The sequence below is a fragment of the Ptiloglossa arizonensis genome, chromosome 11, assembly GCF_051014685.1.
Source record: "Ptiloglossa arizonensis isolate GNS036 chromosome 11, iyPtiAriz1_principal, whole genome shotgun sequence".
Classification (NCBI taxonomy): domain Eukaryota; kingdom Metazoa; phylum Arthropoda; class Insecta; order Hymenoptera; family Colletidae; genus Ptiloglossa; species Ptiloglossa arizonensis.
The window spans coordinates 3,101,299-3,119,238 of record NC_135058.1 but is presented as its reverse complement, the minus strand read 5'-3'; the positions used below and the strand labels follow the sequence as shown (position 1 = coordinate 3,119,238).

Sequence of the window (17,940 nt, the reverse complement as noted above, 5' to 3'; positions counted from 1 at the left end):
CGTCGAGTCTCGCGCTCGGTCTCCCTCTCCCCGTGTCTCCTGCACGCCCTTCCCTCTTCGATGTTCCACCGCGTTCCCTCTCGTCGCGCAGGGGTGCCGCGGCGCGGTGGTGGTGGAAGAGTGGTCGTGGCCAACGCGCGCCACGCCCCGCCCACGGTGTCGGCAAAACTTCGCCGCGGTTCTATTTTCGTGGGTTGTGCTCTCTGTCCCTCTGTCGCCGACACGGGGGTGGCTACCCGTGTATGTGGATGCCGGCGAATCTAAGCGCACCCCCGAGAGGTCAACGCTTACACGAAGTCGGACCAGTCGTCGGATATCGTTTATCTCCATCGGTGTCACTGCGCGGCCGGACTTCTCCGCGCGCGTCGGAATTGATTTCGCTCCTCGTGGACACGGACATCTCTACCCTAGTCCCGGTGAAGCCAACGATCCTGGACGAACACGGACAACAGTCACCACCGTCGCGTTCTCGATCGTGGCAATTTCCAACCGAGTGACACCTACGTGGATCTCTCGACCACCGATCAAAATCTTCCGCGCTGGAAGAGTCGAGGATCCCGCTAACTCGACGGAGGCTGAGATCGAAGATCAGTGCTCGGTGTTCGTCGGTAATGGGACAGACTCGGAGCTCGAGGAGTCGCGTTGCGCGACGGTTTCCCGCGTAACGCGGTGTCGTTCGATTATGTGACGTTTCGACTCGTTCCGAGAGATTTTTCGTCGCCGAGAGGACGCGAAGGGGACACGAAGAGGACGCTGGCGCGTTCGAGGTTACCGTATTCGTCGAAGCGACGGGAAAGCAATTGCCACGGACAGTCGAGACAAAGGGGGCCGAGGATGTACGATCGTTCGATGTAGCCGGTGGTCAACGTGATCGCGCGAATCGACAACCACGTAGGAAGTATCGCGCGAACGAGGAGACAGTGTTACCGCTAGCGACGAGATCACTCACGTAACATGGTAGAGAGCACCTACGCGAGTGATTCGCCCAGATCGCGTTCACCGATGGCAGAGCCGTCGAGTGCTCTTCAGGATGGTCCTGGTATGTCCGCCTACGGTCACCGTTACCTCTACAACTACTCGCCGGAGTCGTTGCAACAGAAAGTGAAGATCGAAGACGAACAGAACAATGTGACCGATAGACGCCACGACGTGGACGCGCGCGAGAAAATGTTCACCAGGAGCCCGTTGAGCTCCGACGAGGCGCGATTCAGACCTCGGGAGGTCTCGCGACCGAGCTCCTCGGCCACCATGTCCTCGCCCACGTCAGCCTTCACCATCGAGAACATCCTTGCGCCGCGACCGATCGGGAACATGACGCCCACCAGCACCAGCGGACTGGGCTCCATCATACAGAACCCGGAGACCGTGGGATCGAGGACCGCGACGCCGATGCATCCTCTTCAGCAACAGATACACCATCTGGCGTTCACGTCCGCTGATCTCTTCGGTGAGTCGTCGTCGAACTTGAACAATCTTAACGTAATTTTTTGTTTTTAAGAAAGTACGGTACCTGGGCTCTTTAGAACGGATCTAGAAGGAATGTCCTACCCCGTGAATAGATACTTCATTTTCTTTGGAGGAAATTAGGGAAATGTGGTAACCGGGGACACTGATTTCGAAACGGATCTAGAAATTGAATCTGCGTAGAAGAAATGTCCTACCCCGTGAATAGATACTTTTCTTTCTTTTCGGAGGAAATTAGAGAAGTATGGTAACCGAGGACATCGATTTTGAAATGGATCTAGAAATTGAATCTTCGTAGAAGAAATGTCCTACCCCGTGAATAGATACTTTTCTTTCCTTTTGGAGGAAATTAGAGAAGTATGGTAACCGAGGACATTGATTTTGAAATGGATCTAGAAATTGGAAACCTATAGGAATGTCCAACTCCGTGAATAGACGTTTCTTCTCTCTTTTTATCGTTTGTAATCAAGGAAATTGACTTTGAAACGGATCCAGAGATCCGAAGAGATAAATATCCAAGTCCATTACTTCTTTCCAGTTCTCTTAGAGGGAAGCGAAGAGAGAAGTACGATAACAAGGAACCGATTTTGAAACGAATCCCGAAATTGAACGCTCGTAGAAGAGCGCTCGACAATAGACTACTTTTCGCGTTAAATCGTAAACAGGTCGATAACCAGCTCCGGACCGCGTTCGAATAATAATTTTCCACGGTGTGAGAAAGACGTAAAGTAAATCGAGGACCGAGAGTCCGTTTGTCCCCGTTCGAGAGGTACTCGTTGCGTTTATCGAACTCGAGAATCGAAAAATAAGTGAAAACACTGTAGCGAACGAAACGACGCCGAGGGTGGCTCGTCCCTAATTCGTAAACGCTTCGGGTAGGTCTCTGCACAATTTTGCGGCACCGCGCGCGTATTACGCGGGGGGACGAATTCTCTCTCTCCCTCTCGTAGCGGAAAAATGAAAGAAGGCGTAAATCCTCGGAGGCTCGACGCGTTCCGCAACGAAATTTCCTTTATGCCCCCCGGGGGCTTTAAGTATTCCACCCGCAAGAGTACCTACCGCGCGCAGATTGGGGATGCGCGAGCTGAAATCCGCAATCCGTTTCGATCACGCGCGAACGATTTAGCTCCTTGCAGTCCCGTCGGAAGAATGAAAAAGAAGAAGAAGAAGAAGAAGAAAAAGAAGAAAAAAAAAAAGAAGAGAAATACACGAGAAGGAGAAATATGCAACACCGCGGGGAAAGAGACCGACCTAACCGCCGGTTGAAAGCACGAATTCGCCCTTCGCGCATTTTTACGCGGAGACGTCGCCTCTAAGCAGCTTTCTTCGAGATTTTAAACCAAAACATCCCTTGGGGCCGCGGCCTTCGAGTATTTCACGTTCCCCTGTGTGCCGAGAATAGGGTTGCGGAGCGTCGATGTTACAATTTCAACGAACATCGAACCGGATATTTTCCAACAGTGTCCTCGAATTGAACCAAGGAATTGCTCCGAGTGGATTTCAATCGAGTCCTTTCGGTGGATATTTCATTCGCGAGATTTTCGATTCTTTTTCTTTCCGTTGGTCCCGCCCGTTAGGTCTTCGATTATCGCGTGAAACCGGTGTCCATGATACTTTTTTTCGATTTTTCAGCCGCAGCATATCCCAGTTTGTATTCCGGTGGATACGTGGCGGCGATGGCGGCCGCCGGTGTTTCGCTCCACGGGCAGCCGGCTTTCTATCACGCGGCTCATCCTTATCAAATAAATCCGAACGCCGCGTCCGTCGGTCCGATGGCGAAGAGGAAACGCCGTCACAGAACGATATTCACCGAGGAACAGTTGGAGCAACTGGAGGCCACCTTCGACAAGACCCACTATCCGGACGTGATTCTGAGGGAGCAACTCGCGCTTCAGGTCGATCTCAAGGAAGAAAGGATCGAGGTACGTCTCGAGTAGTCTTTTTTTCTTTCAACAATCACCAGGAACTTCGCCAGGTCTCGCTTCGTTCGGAAATCTTTCCGGCGTCGAGTCTTACGTGTTTTCGATATAATTTCTTTAAATATCAATGATTCGATGTCTCGAGAAACTTTACGGCGCTTGAAAATCCTCGACACTTCTCTATCATTGGTAGCTTTTGTTAAATTGTTTAATTACTGTCTAGACGGCTTTTTAACAACGAAGAGTATTTTTCTATGTTGTCGATACAATTTTTCTTTTAAATGTCAATGATTTGAGAAATTTTACGGCGCCTGGAAATCTTCGATAACCTCCCATCATCGGTAGCTTTAGTTAAATCGTTTAATTATTGTCCAGACGACTTTTTAACAACGAAGAGTATTTTTCTATGTTGTCGATACAATTTTTCTTTTAAATGTCAATGATTTGAGAAATTTTACGGCGCCTGGAAATCTTCGATAACCTCCCATCATCGGTAGCTTTAGTTAAATCGTTTAATTATTGTCCAGACGACTTTTTAACAACGAAGAGTCTTTTTCTATGTTGTCGATACAATTTTTCTTTTAAATGTCAATGATTTGAGAAATTTTACCGCGCCTGGAAATCCTCGATACTTCTCCATCATCGGTAGCTTTTGTTAAATTGTTTAATTACCGTCTCGACGATTTTTTAACAACGAAGAAGAATCTTTCTTCCGTGTTCTCGATATAATTTTTCTTTTAAATATCAACGATTTGAGAAATTTTACGGCGCCTGGAAATCCCCGATACTCTTCCATCGTCAATAGCTATATTCAAATTGTCCAATTACAGTCTCGACGATTTTTTAACAACGAAGAAGAATCTTTCTCTGTCTCGCAGTGTTCGGAAACCTTTCCGGTATCGAGTTTCTATTACAATTTTCCCTCAAACAATGAAAATTCGATGCCCCGAGAAATTGTACGTCGCGCGTCGATCCTCGTCGTGGTCCCCGCCATCGGTAGCTCTACCTAGATTGACAAATTACTGTCTCGGACCTAAGAGAATATTGGTCTTTCGGCCGACAAACATTGACCATTCGGATCGTCGAAACTCTCGGGCCCCGAAACGCATAATGTTCTTAGCGACGACAAAACCGTTTCCATTCCCTCCTGAAGGATAGAACGCGGGCCAACCCATGAACATTACGTTCATGGTTCGATGTGTCGCCTAAACGCACGAGAGCGTCGTAAGTTTTTCCCGCGGTGATTTGAAATTATTTGCGCGCGAGTATTTATCGGGGCGTCGCTCGATTTGGTCCGACGAGGTGCATGCTAGATTAAAAGCTTTGCCGATAATGTGTTTACTTCAATTATACATGACCACAGCATGTATCGAAACGCACACGTGCACGTTCAGCGAGTAGAGTTTATAGGGTATTTACCGTTTGCAAAGATTTACATTGCGCGTGGCCATTAATGCGTAACGGAACTACTTCGCGATTAATCGGCCCGATTCGTTCGACGACGTACGAATCGGAGATGCGAGCATCGATGGAGGATCGCAGAGATATATTTCGTCGAGGAGACGATTTTCGACGACATCGCGTGTTGGTCGAGGGACGCCTCGGAGGACTTAAGAAGGTGTGTCATTGAGACTGGATCGTGGAAAGAACCCTTTTTCGACGACAGTATTGTACTCTTATTTAAAAGGATCGGATGCTCAGTTTCAGTTTGCCGTTTCTTTCGGCCGCAAACGCCTTTTTTTCGACGAAGGAAGGACCTCCGTGTAAGATCACATCGCTATACAAGATGTTTCCAACACGTTCGCTACCACTGATTTGGATAATCGATATGGACAAACATTTGTAGTTATTTATTCGATGTATACGTTTTTAATCGTGTAGTCGTTCCTTGCAATGGTTTTTCGTCTGTTTATTAATTTTTCGACGTTTTGTAAATATTTCTCGATTCCGGTGCTGAAAATTCAGTCGGAAACGGAATTCGAAAATTGTTATCGCTGTTAAAAGTATTTGTCAGAAGCGAATAATTAGTAATCGGACTGTGAATAAATTTCATCTCGAAGAGAGAAATATTTCGTTACTTTTGTATTGGATAGATCATCGTTGATATCTTGAACGTGTCTATCTACTGGACCAAATTTTACCAACGTGTTCTCTATTTACGTTGTTTCCCGGTCGAAACGATTGAAAGTTCGAGTAAACAAATTTAAAGACACTCTACCTCGTTTAAAGCGCTGTGCTTTCATATTTCGAACAGTGGTGTCTCGGCTGTCGAGATTCCACGGGATCGTCTCTTGAAAAGTGTTGCCAATTATTGAACGCTCGTTTCGAGGTTTCGATTTCTCGGAAACCTTTGTAAAGGAACAGTAATTACGAAATTCGTGCCGGTATACGTTAACCGAATTATTAACGAGCGTTTCTTTTTTAATCATCGAACGTTCGAAATGTCGATAATGAGTTTTAGGGGTTAACGTACGAAAAGTAGAAATCGAGAGAAATTTGTACACTGGCGGCCGACAATTTGCTCGAACAATGGTACAATCCCAAAGTCATTCACACTTATCGTAGACCAACAGACCACCCGCATCGTCGGCTTTGCCAAAGAAAATCCCTGGTCTCGAGAGTCTTTAAAGACTTTGAAACAACATATACCTGCAGTGCACCTGCCACGTCGGGCAAGAGTTTCGGGTGTTTGTACAGAATTAGTAGAAAGGCGACTTTTGAGACGAGAAAGAGGAAAGAGACGGGAATAAAGGAAAGACGAGAAACAGCTCGAGAGGGCCTAAAGCACTCCACCCTGTGTTTGGAAAGAAGCACGACTGTTTACCCGTGCGACGGTCTCTGCTATCTTCGTGATTGCATCAACAAAATGCAGAAACACGAACGACAGGTGTTGAGCTGTAAAAGCAGAGACGTAAAAGCAACGATTACACCGATATAAAAATAACAATTTATTTTTAGGGAATTTTACGATCAGAATACCGTGAAACGTTCGCAAAACTCGGGAACGAGAATTTGAGATCGAAACGTTAAAGATATTTCAATTTTCACAAAAATGGATCGAACCACCGGGAACTCGGGACCAAACGCAAGTATTTTGCAACAGTGGTTACGAAGAAGCCGGAAAATATTTAGGGGAAAAAATGCTACCTCGAACGTAACAGAGACGAAAAAGATCTCGTATTCGAGATCGAATTATCGAAAGAATTCTACTCGAGAGAGATTACAACACGATTGTTCGAGAATCGTGGTACAAGTAGTTTTAACGGAGGCACCGAGGAAGCTGGAAAATATTTTCGATAAGTATTTTCCCTCGCATGTAATGGAGACGAATAAAATATCGTACAAGTCTGCGATTATTACGCGTAAAAGATCAGTGCAACATCCGAAACGATGGGAATCTATCGGTAACAGCGGAGATATTGATTGTCGGCCTTCGTTTAAATCGAGTCGGACAAGCGTGAGGAATAAATGCTGATTTCAAATGTGGGATGAAGCCTTTTGATCTTCGCCAGCTCCCTCGTCTTGTTAAGAGTCCTCCCGGTGAATACGCCAAAGCGCAGGTAAACGGGGTTATCAATTAAGCGTCGGGTCTATCCCGGTAGAAAGTAAGGCCTCTCGTTGTCGGTAATTTTACGATAAAATAATAACGAAATTATGCTCGATGAGCGCATCGATACGCTGTTCAATATAATTAGAGGATAACCTTACTTAAACGACGTAATTAATAATTTCAAAACTAGATATTGCTCGAAAAATCCTATATCGCGGTGATAGTGTTTGTAAGAGAATCACGAGAAGCTGTTCAATATAATTAGAGAATAACCTTACTTAAACGAAGTAATTAATAATTTAAAAACTACATATTGCTCGAAAAATTCTACATCGCGGTGATAATGTTTGTAAGAGAATCACGAGAAGCTGTTCAATATAATTAGAGAATAACCTTACTTAAACGAAGTAATTAATAATTTAAAAACTAGATGTTGCTCGAAAAATCCTACATCGCGGTGATAATGTTTGTAAGAGAATCACGAGAAGCTGTTCAATATAATTAGAGAATAACCTTACTTAAACGAAGTAATTAATAATTTAAAAACTAGATATTGCTCGAAAAATCCTACATCGCGGTGATAGTGTTTGTAAGAGAATCACGAGAAGCTGTTCACTATAATTACAGGATAATCTTACTCAAACGAAGTAATTAATAATTTCAAAAGTAGATGTTGCTCTAAAAATCCTACATCGCGGTGATAGTGTTTATAAGAGAATCACGAGAAGCTCGACACATCGATTTCGGTGAAACTTCTTATATAATTATAAAACTGAAGAGTATCGGACTCGTGTTCGAAGATTTGCGCAACACGTCCAAATATTTTATATTTTGGAAACTACATCCAACTCGTGGTTCGCACGATAAATTGGTTTCGTGTAAATAGAGACTAACATTTGTCTTGGGGAATGAGAACATAGGCTGCAAAACTTAATTCTTCCTTTCTCGATATAAAACAAGCGATTTACGTTCATATCTCCTAAATTGTTACTTATTCGTGGCGTTGCTAACTTCTCTCGTTCAAATTTCTTTTCTAATTCGTTTACCGAAAATAATAATGACCTGTTTCGACGAAACCCGTTACCAGAGCTTTTCTTTCATTTCTGTCCGAGTTCTTACACATTTTTTCAATGAAAATATATTTTTCAAAAGCAAGAATTAAACCGATAAATCATCGATACAAGAGGATTGAATGTATTCTATTCATCTGGAAACTCTCCAGTAGCTGGAAGCTACTTTTTTTTATTTTCGTTGAAACCAGACTTAACAATTTCATATATTTGAGTCTGAAATCTCTTCGCCTTGATTCATCGTCTAGTATTGTCCAATAGTTTTATGGTCGTTAAAAAATTGAAAAAAGAGTCCAGATTTAAAAACATCTTTCGTTTTCGTACTTTCCTCTCGGTTGTATAATAAATTCGTTATAATAATAATCCTCGTACGCGCGATCCTCTAATTATTCCGAGTAGCGTATTAGTTAATAAAATATAACATCGAAAGAGTTCTTTACGGGTTCGTGCCGACTTTATATTATCCAACGCGAACGAACATCGTTTTTGTCCCGCCATCGCGCCGGGAATTTGTAGAAAATAAACGCAACCGTCGAGCCTCCCTCAAATCAAACATTTCCAATTTCCAGGTGTGGTTCAAGAACCGACGTGCCAAGTGGCGTAAACAGAAACGGGAAGAACAGGAACGTATGCGGAAACTTCAGTTGGAGCAACGTCAGCGTACCGACGACAACGTGCCCACGCCTACGGTCAAAGTGGCCGACCATTTAATGCTGACCAGACAGCAACAGCAACAGCAACAGCAACAGCAACAGCAACAGCTAAAACAGGAACAAGACACCGACAGTTCGGATCTCGAGGTGGCGTAGTCGGAATATCGGTGTTAGGCGTTTTTCAATGGCGATCGAGAAGATCAAAAACGGACAGGTTTCCCTCCCTTTCGCACGAGGGACGTGTAAATACGGAATTAGGGTGTAAATATGTTTGTACATACAGCTTACGTTCGATGTGTATAATAGGCAGTGAAATAAATTATTGACTCGAGATACGAAGGGGTACGTTTCATTTTTCCCGCGTATTCCTTTTCACGCGGATGAAGCATCGTCTCTCGAGACTCGTTCGGAATTTGGCAATCGAGAGTGCTAAGAACACTCGCAGTGTTCAACGATATTTGATTTTCGGTGGCGAAATCATTTTTACGCGAAAATAGAGGGCCCACCGTTGTTCGCGATACGAGCAGAAATTATTTATAGCATGTATAATTCAAGAGTAGATTATCTATTGTGTGTCTGGCACTTGGCTTCGTTGCAATCAGATTCGGAGATTCATCGAATGTTGCGCATAGTTAATTCGAATTTGAACCAAACTGGTCTACAAATCTTTAATCTTTAAATATAAGTAGTTTACAGTCGAAACAAAAGATCGAGCCAACCATTGACCACCAATTCAAGAAGCAAGTAAGAATAGTCGCAAGATATTGATCCTAGAGCAACGATGTATGTGACCTTTTTATTCCTTTCGTAAAAATCTTCAAATTAAAAGAAAAAAACAAAATACGATATTTTCGAAGTTTCCACGGCGTAAAGAATTTTTCGTAAAACTAACCGAACACCGGTAACTAATATTTTACGACTTGTAAACATCCCCTATATTATTTCCCATCTGAAAATTGCATCGCACTTATCCGACTCGATTTCGGTTAAGGAATCTCTTCCACTACGGGTCACCCGGTATACTTCGATGCACCCCCGTTACGAAATGGATCAGTGATTAAAATCCCTCGGTGGTTTCTCGGTGTTGTAGTTGAAGTTAGTTCTACGTGCCTCGACGATTATATTATTAGTATTGTGCGATAGGGGTAAAAGACCACCTGGCTGAGTAGCACCAACTCATGGACACCGTAAGTTCGCCGAGTTCGCGGCAAGTTCTGGTAAGTACATAAATCCCGAGGGCGACCCGGCGAACTAAGACGGTTCTCTCTTGCGGTGCAAGTTTAATAAGTTCCGCGCCGCCGCTGCACTGAGACCTAAAGACGATCGACTTAAATGCGGCTACTTTTATTTCCGTCGGTTGGAAAAGCCTTTTCCGTCTTCAATTATTCAAAGTCGCCCGAGTTCTCGCAAACGCGCGCGCTTTTCTTTCAACTTTCCACCACTCGGGTGTTCACTGAACGCGGATTGTTTTCCGCTAGACAGAGTGTCGCCCTAGTGAATTATCACGAAGATTTACACAGTATCGATAAAGAGGAATATTCGAGAACCATAATCGCGAAACGTATACGTTCAACGCTGACCGAAACGTGCGATTAAAGTCTCGAAAGAGTCTAGCCAACGATCTGTTGGCTAAATTTATACAATATTACCGATTCGGAATCGATTCAAAAGCAATTCTTCGACACGGTAAAAACTTTCGAGGACTTGTAATAGCACGATACGATACTCGAGGACGAATTACATCGACGAGAATACAATTTTAACGAAAACTGGATACAGATTGACGAGATTCCCAACGATCCCCGCGTCAAGTATCCTTGCAACACAGCTTGTCGATCAATCTCGCAGTTTTCTGTCTCCTGTGCTTCCACTTGTTCATTTGCTTCTTCCTCTCCTCGTCGTGAGGGCACTTGGTCCTCGTGGTAAGTGCGTCCCTCTTTTTATCGAACCTGCCGATAGGAAGATCGGTCGGGTCGACTTCGACCGCCGTCAAGATTTCGATGGGATTCAACGCGAACTGGCTGCAGTCTGGAGAGCCGACAGTCAGTACCAGAATCGTCATGAATTTGTAGATGTACGTGGCGCGGATCAAATAGGCGGTGCCCTCGCCGTACGTAAACAACGGCGGGCCGAAGGAGTTCACGTCGAACATGTAATAAGCGCCGCAGAACTTGAACAAGCCCAGACACGAACTCTCGCACGTGAGTATGCCGAACTGATACTTGAGGAACATCTGTTCCAACGCTTGCCAGAGGTATCTGCTCGATTTTGAGTAGAGTCTACCGCAGATCGCCGGCAGGACCTTTGCCTCGAATACGGTCTCGCCTATTTTGAAGTGGCTCATCAGATACCTGTTCCAAACAGTTCTTAATTACAAACTTGTTCGTATAGACGCAAAGCTTTTAATCTTTAGCGACTTTTCACCGCGCGATCCTATATTTACCTTACATTACCGAATGAAAACAACAGAGAGTACAGTACAGTTTTTACCGTAAAAAGTCACTCGTCTGCATCGACTTAAAACCTTAATTCTCGAACAGCGAACGTCTTGGTGATCTAACAGCGGACTCCACGGTCTATTCTGACCCAAACCTGAATTTTCTCAGTTTGCATTCGAACAATGTTTTACGTTACGGATATGCAAGTTCTTTGTTTGTTCGTTTCTGGTACAATGAGCGCGAGAGGAGCTTGACGATCATTCTGTCTCGACTGTGACGCTAATACACGGTTCAAATGGAACCCAGAGTCCGTGAAACGACTATCAACGAAGAAAAAAGGGATACCTGTTCCAACAGTTCACGTGACTGTACTCGTTCTTCGTCGACTTGAACTCCGCCTCCAGCTTGCTGTGCGTGTAGTATCTGTCCCCGCACATAACGATCACGTCCAACGTCTTCGAGCTCCAGTACTCCGGCGCCATGATCCTGGTCATGCCCGCGCAGACCACGTAACAGGCGTAGGTCTGCATGCCGCGATTCTCGGGCTCGAACATGCTGTCCGTGATGTGAAGCTCGCCCCACAGTGAAAACAATTTGTACGATTCGTTCACGATGTACTGATGCCATCGCATCTTGTCGCTCACCGGCTCCTTCGCGCTTCTCTTCTTCTGAGTGGTTGGTATGCACTTGGCCCAGGTTAACTTGTACAGTTTCAACCACATCGGTTTCTCCATCGGATCCTTCGCTTCGCCCTCCTGTTGCTCGATGGTGCACGGATCTCTGACATCGAGCGGATCGAACGAACAATCGTCGATCATTTTCCTCTTCACGAGTCGATGCGCCGGTTTCGGTGCTTCGCGTTCCAACAGCTTCAAATTGTGAATCTGGCAACAGTGATGCGTCACGTGGTAGATCTGGATCGTGTAGAATTCCTCCTCCCAGCATACTTCGTCGATCGGTTCCGCCGATTTGATCGATTTCGGTGCATCCTCGCCGAGCATCACCGAATCTGAAGGTTTCGGAGCAGCGTCCTTCCTCTTCCGCATGTCCGATTTTGGAATCTCGTGAACGTAGGCTCTCAACAGGAGGATCATCAGGTGACGTTTCAGCGAGTCCCTCGAGCAGAATTTTAGAATGCAGGCGCGTCCATCGTCGTCCCAATAACCGAACTCGTCGCAACGATACGGATTGTACAGGTACCAGAAGAGATTGTCCCTCCAGAATGCCAAGCAGAAACGCGTGGTACGAAAGATGCAGTTTCGATAACGTATTTTCAGCTTGTCGAACCATTCCTCGATCCGCCTGGTGCCCCTGTGCACGGACAACCTCTGTCGATCGGTAATTTTCTCGGAGCCGATTTCCAGCCGGACGTTCATTAGCTCTCGTCGTTCCAATTTCCTTTTTCGTTTCATGTTCTCCTCCTCGTAATCCCAACCGATCTCCGTTACAATGGGAACGTCGTTCAATTCGCGAATCAGCTCCAACTCGACGCTGTATTTATAATTGTAGACCACGATGTCGTCCAACCTTTGTTTCTCCTTGACGTTGATCGTACCGATGTGGGTGTACAGCATCCACGCGTGGTCGTAGATGTAATCGATGTTCGCGCTCCACGCGTATTTGTATCTTAAAAGGATAAACGTAAGGAAACGATCGAACGTGAAGATATTACACTCCAATATATTGATAAATTGTAGAGTCTCCATTCCTAAGTCACGAACACTCAGTTGATCCTTAATTTAGATACTTTGGGTATTAGACTATTAAATTAATTATCAGAGTATCTAAATCTAATCATGGAACATCTAAATCGTGGATCAACGGGGTGTGCCTGTCTTAAGAACGAAGACAAATTTTGTAAGAACTACCCAAAATGGTTAAAATTTCCAAATAGTCCAACGAAAGATCTCGTGATTGAATAAACGAGTCGAAGAACACAGTACGGGTTCATAAACCACACTTTGAGATGTTCGAGCAAACGTAGGGTTCTTCTTTTACACTGTTCTTGATCTCAACGTGAAGTTCTATTACTCATTTTACGTACGGTTTGGTAATTATTCGAAAGTGGTTAATTTCCGGCCAGTATCGTTCCTCGACTCGTCGATTCGATCGTTTCGAGTGTGCTCGGACGAACAAGGACCAACGTTGAAAAATCGTTGCACAAGGGTTACCTCAGCTGCGTTTTAGCCAGAAGCGCAACGACAGCCTGGTAGAAGCAGAATTTCCAAGTCTTTCGGCGCTGTCGTAACAGTCCCAGTTCCAACAAATGCATACCCTTCAGACCGCGAAGACATACATCAGCGTACACCCTGTTACCCCTCGTCTTCGAGGGTAACTCGAAAACGATGTAATCACCGTCGACTAAGCCAGGCTGTTCACCAGCAGCCCGATCGACCAACGTGTATCTAGTGGGTGGGGGACACACTTGCGGTATCCTGGCGTGACCTAATTCCTTGCGATCGGAAAAGTCTTTGTTAGGATCTCCGTAAATGTCCTCCTCCTCCTCGTCCGTGTCGCACGGAAACAAATTCCTGGTCTTCTCTTTTCGACGTTTCTGCAGCTCCTTAACCAAATCTCGTTTCGTGCATGGCCACAAACCTGACCATTTCTGGCTATCGGTTTTGGAAACACGAGACGTTATTTCCATATCGGACTTGGACTCCTGTACCTGTAAGAACGACACGTTTCCGAAACTTCACTTCCGTTTAAACACCGTCCACTAGACCTCCATTGAAATTACTTCGATTACTACAATTCGTTCGTTGAATAGCGATAGTCTTCCTGATCGAAAATTTGGTGGTGTAAAACATTTGTAACGGATGTTTCTTTAAACGATGATTTAATTACATTTTATAGGACCGTGGGAACTGGTTATTTGGCTGATAGTTATCAAACATTGTAAAAGTAATGTAAAATATTTGCAACGGATGTTTCTTTAAACGATGATTTAAATCAATTTTATAGGACCGTAAAAACTGATTATTTGGCTGATAGTTATCAAACATTGTAAAATTAGTGTAAAACATTTGTAACGGATGTTTCTTTAAACGATGATTTAAATCAATTTTATAGGACCGTAAAAACTGATTATTTGGCTGATAGTTATCAAACATTGTAAAAGTAATGTAAAATATTTGCAACGGATGTTTCTTTAAACGATGATTTAAATCAATTTTATAGGACCGTAAAAACTGATTATTTGGCTGATAGTTATCAAACATTGTAAAAGTATTGTAAAACATTTGTAACGGATGTTTCTTTAAACGATGATTTAAATCAATTTTATAGGACCGTAGAAATTGGTTGTTTGACTGACAGTTATCAAAGTCATCACCGCAGAAAAGTAAACGTTAAGTCACCGTTTGAAGAAATAATCGTTTACGATTGTTTAACTTTTATCGATAATTTACTAACCGGCAAGTCTGCCCGCATATTTTTCCAAACGCGGACCAGTTTCGAGCGATCCAGCTTATCGGGCAGAGTCGACTGTTCACGAAGCTGGAAAGCGTTAAGAGGCAAACATTTATAAGGGGCGGTTACATTCTCTTCCGATTGGACTCGTGGGAATTTTCGTAGATTGGCTGGTTTTCTACGTTTCATTATGTCGTCCTTTTTGAGTTGTTCTTGATCCTCCGCGAACCTGAAGAAATGATTAATTATCGTATACGCGAAACTCGACACTTGTCTAGGACTTTTCTCACATTTTCATATAAATACGCCATTGCGCAGTGTCGTCGCAAGTCCATTTCTTGTTCATGCATCTCTCCATCGAAAATTTTCGTTTCTTTCGATTGATTTTCTTTTTAACTTTTACCGATGGTTCTTTATCCACCGATATGGGGATTTTGTCCACTTTCTTTTCCGGTACTTCGTCTTCCGTTTCGGTTAATTCAATTTCCGGTGCATCTGTATACTCCTCCGTTGCATCGGTGTCTGGTACATCCGTGGTGGTCTCTGGTACGTCCGTGGTAGTGTCCTCGGCATCGTCGGTTGTAAAATCGTCGTCGGTTTCCTTATTCTCGGCCATTTTCGTGCGATTGTTTGCTACTCGATGATCAACCACGTTAAATCTGATTAGATTTAACGCAGACACGGCAAATTTATCGAATGCTTCCTCCTTTAAACGACCTCCCGAATCAGCTCATTGTCTCGTGGTCGCGAGACTCATCGAGTTGTATAAAATCATTCTACTCGATAATTTTGTCCGGAAAGCTTTCGTTACATCGTAAATTTACCGATCATGATTCGTATCGCAATATTTAATTCTGATATAACCTAAAAGTAATAAACTGCATCGAGCGTGTGACGTTTCATCTTCGCGTGAAATTTGAATTTGTCGCCGAAACATGTATGTATATTTCCGAACGAAAAATTGAAATGTAATTTCATTCGATACGTCGATTATTTCGTACGGATTAGAGAGAGCGGATGCGATACAATTTTTTGTATCGATTCCCCGTTAAATAATGAAAAAATTCGTATCGTTCGAGTACCCGTGTTTAAATACGCTTCGAAATATGAATAACATATTTCCAAGTAGAAGCGAACACGGAAGCTGAACAAATGCAACATCTCAAGAGGGCTGACGAAAGATTTAAAGTGTTCCGTTCTGTGATTTTGTAATTATTTTCCTCCGAAGTAGACGAAACCTTAAAACTGCAAGCAATCTCACCGCGCGAAGCCAAACGCAAAATTTTCGAAGTGTTTATAAAATTACGCCGATACACGATGGAAATAACGTGAAACCTTACTTTTAGGGTAATATTCGGATCATTATTGGATTTAGGAGCCCCATACGTGCGTCAACGACAAATAATTCCCATTGCACATTTTACTATATTTATTTCGACAATTTTGCGCCACAGGAAAACGCTTTTCTGATATTTAATAATTTAAACGATACTTTTTTATCTCGACCACAATTTTTATCTTTATCAACGTCTGTAGTCGCATACCATTTGCACGCATCTTAGCAGTTGTAATTAAATCTTTATAAACCCTAAAAATTGATTTTCTGTTGCCTAAACAACACAATTATATATTGCATTAATAATGATCAAGTTATCGATCATATTTGTCTTCAAAATTTGTCAAAACGTTACGCTACCTCCGAAAAATGGTATTTATTAAACACTTTCTTCAATTATATTTAACGTTTCTAGCAAATATCATTAAATGGCGTTTAACTTAAACTTAAACTGCATCGCGCGGATATTAATTAACAAATATTCTCGTATATAGGAAACAGTCCCAATATATATGTTTAGTCAAGAAAAAGGTATACTGAAAAAATGTTACCGATAGTCGATCGACAATCTGGAATACCGCGTTTTTAGAAAACAAAGTGTTTCCAAAATGATTGAAATCAACACCCGTGACACTACACAAACCGAATAGAGCCAAAAATAGTTAATCAATAACGCGTAGTCGTTATCAATGTAGGTGTATAATCGTTACTTCGAAGTCAACGAAAGAATATATTTAAAAAATTGTTCGACCGAGTATATTATTCTCCTTTTCAAAAAATTTGTTACAATTATCGCGATTCTAAGGACACGTGAAGCAATTTATTTCGCCAAGTGGTAGATACAGATCCGTCGAAACGGAGATCTTTTTTAACTTTAAGTGCAGCTATGCTTTAACGGGTATCCATTGAGATAACGAAAATGGAGCGAGTATCTTTGCTCGATTTTTCTAGTAAAACGAGAAGAAGAGCTTCCAACAGTCCGTCGATGTATCCCGTGGGAATCCGAACACCGGTGGAAGTCAAAGTGAATTTGAAGCTGAAATCGGTCTGATCCCCGCAAGGTTCCACGGGCGGAATGAAGTTTCTCGAGCAAATCAAAGATCAAGACAACTCTCCCGGTGAAATTTTAATGAGCTGCCTCGCGTAGTTCCATCGAGAAAAGGTGGATCGATTGGTCGTACGGAACGACTAAATCTCGAAAGCTCGTTGAAATGAATTATTGCGCGAGACGCGGTCGCGTAATATGAATTACGAACAAGGTAACGGAGATGGAAAGGGGGAAAACATCGATATCGCGATATCGATGCAGATTTTAGTAATTTCGATATTTAAATTACTTTCGTAACCGGATACGAACGTGGACTTATTCCACGGGTTTCCGTTACAGTTGCGCGGAAATGTATACGATTCTAATTAATTAATTATTCTTCGAAAAGAACGGATACGTCTCACTCCCTGTACAGGGTGTTCTGTAATTCGCGACTACGGAACGAACGTTCTGTACATTAAGAATGTAAAAGAGCGGAGAAGTTCGTTCGAATTGTATCGACGATTAAAGTATTTGTCAAGAAAGAAATGAAATTTCCACGAGGTCTTATTTTCGAAAATAAAGAATTCGAAATTAAAAACAGATAGTAAAAGCACGGGTTGTAGATAACGCAATTATGTCGGTTGGTTACCCCGATAATTGCATCGGTTTCGATACTTGCGGCATATTTCGGTCCCGTTTGCTCGCAACTAACCGGGAAACTAACCTTGCAATTAATCAAGATTCCACTGTGATTAATTTATCGTTAATTTTGCTCGTAATCTTTGTAAGAAAGACCTCACTTCGGAGGTGAATTTAATACTATTACAATTCTTATTTTACTCTTACATTCTTAGTTCGCCTTTTTTTACTCTTTTTCTTCGCGCACTGTTCTATTATTCCTTTTCCTCTCTTTAAATACAATCTCAATACGATACACACACACTATTATTATTATGCTTAGAATTTAATTCTGGTCCAAATTCTTCGTACTTGCTACTCGCTCGGCTTTCTCAAATCGCGACATCAACCAAAGGTAGAATTACTAGGTTGTTTGATAAGTTTTCTCGTT

The 17,940-nt window shown here is 43.1% G+C and overlaps 2 protein-coding genes across 2 annotated transcripts; one reads left to right on the top strand and one right to left on the bottom strand.

Annotated features, from left to right (window-relative positions):
* The first annotated feature begins 260 nt into the window (after nucleotides 1-260).
* Nucleotides 261-8,900, top strand: Gsc (goosecoid homeobox). Its single transcript, XM_076322903.1, has 3 exons — nucleotides 261-1,447; nucleotides 3,097-3,386; nucleotides 8,573-8,900. The coding sequence occupies exons 1-3, from the start codon at nucleotides 955-957 to the stop codon at nucleotides 8,810-8,812; spliced, it is 1,023 nt and encodes a 340-aa protein (XP_076179018.1). The 5' UTR covers nucleotides 261-954; the 3' UTR covers nucleotides 8,813-8,900.
* Nucleotides 8,901-9,706: 806 nt separating this feature from the next.
* LOC143152902 (uncharacterized) lies at nucleotides 9,707-15,622 on the bottom strand. Its single transcript, XM_076323499.1, has 13 exons — nucleotides 15,602-15,622; nucleotides 15,330-15,369; nucleotides 14,796-15,222; nucleotides 14,509-14,734; nucleotides 13,266-13,762; nucleotides 12,099-12,720; nucleotides 11,440-12,029; nucleotides 11,110-11,232; nucleotides 10,478-11,007; nucleotides 10,224-10,285; nucleotides 10,089-10,147; nucleotides 9,882-9,969; nucleotides 9,707-9,817 (listed from the first exon to the last, which is right to left on the bottom strand). The coding sequence occupies exons 1-13, from the start codon at nucleotides 15,620-15,622 to the stop codon at nucleotides 9,707-9,709; spliced, it is 3,396 nt and encodes a 1,131-aa protein (XP_076179614.1).
* Between the last annotated feature and the right edge of the window lie 2,318 nt (nucleotides 15,623-17,940).

Bases quoted from the DNA above. Each gene is read 5' to 3' on its own strand.
- Gsc (XM_076322903.1), top strand. From the start codon at position 955: ATGGTAGAGAGCACCTACGCGAGTGATTCGCCCAGATCGCGTTCACCG. The intron at 1,448-3,096 runs GTGAGTCGTCGT...TCGATTTTTCAG, and splicing joins CACGTCCGCTGATCTCTTCG to CCGCAGCATATCCCAGTTTG. The intron at 3,387-8,572 runs GTACGTCTCGAG...TCCAATTTCCAG, and splicing joins TCAAGGAAGAAAGGATCGAG to GTGTGGTTCAAGAACCGACG.
- LOC143152902 (XM_076323499.1), bottom strand. From the start codon at position 15,622: ATGTTATTCATATTTCGAAGC. The intron at 12,721-13,265 runs GTAACCCTTGTG...TATCCTTTTAAG, and splicing joins CTGGCTAAAACGCAGCTGAG to ATACAAATACGCGTGGAGCG. The intron at 10,148-10,223 runs GTATACGTTTCG...ATAATTCACTAG, and splicing joins CGTTTCGGTCAGCGTTGAAC to GGCGACACTCTGTCTAGCGG.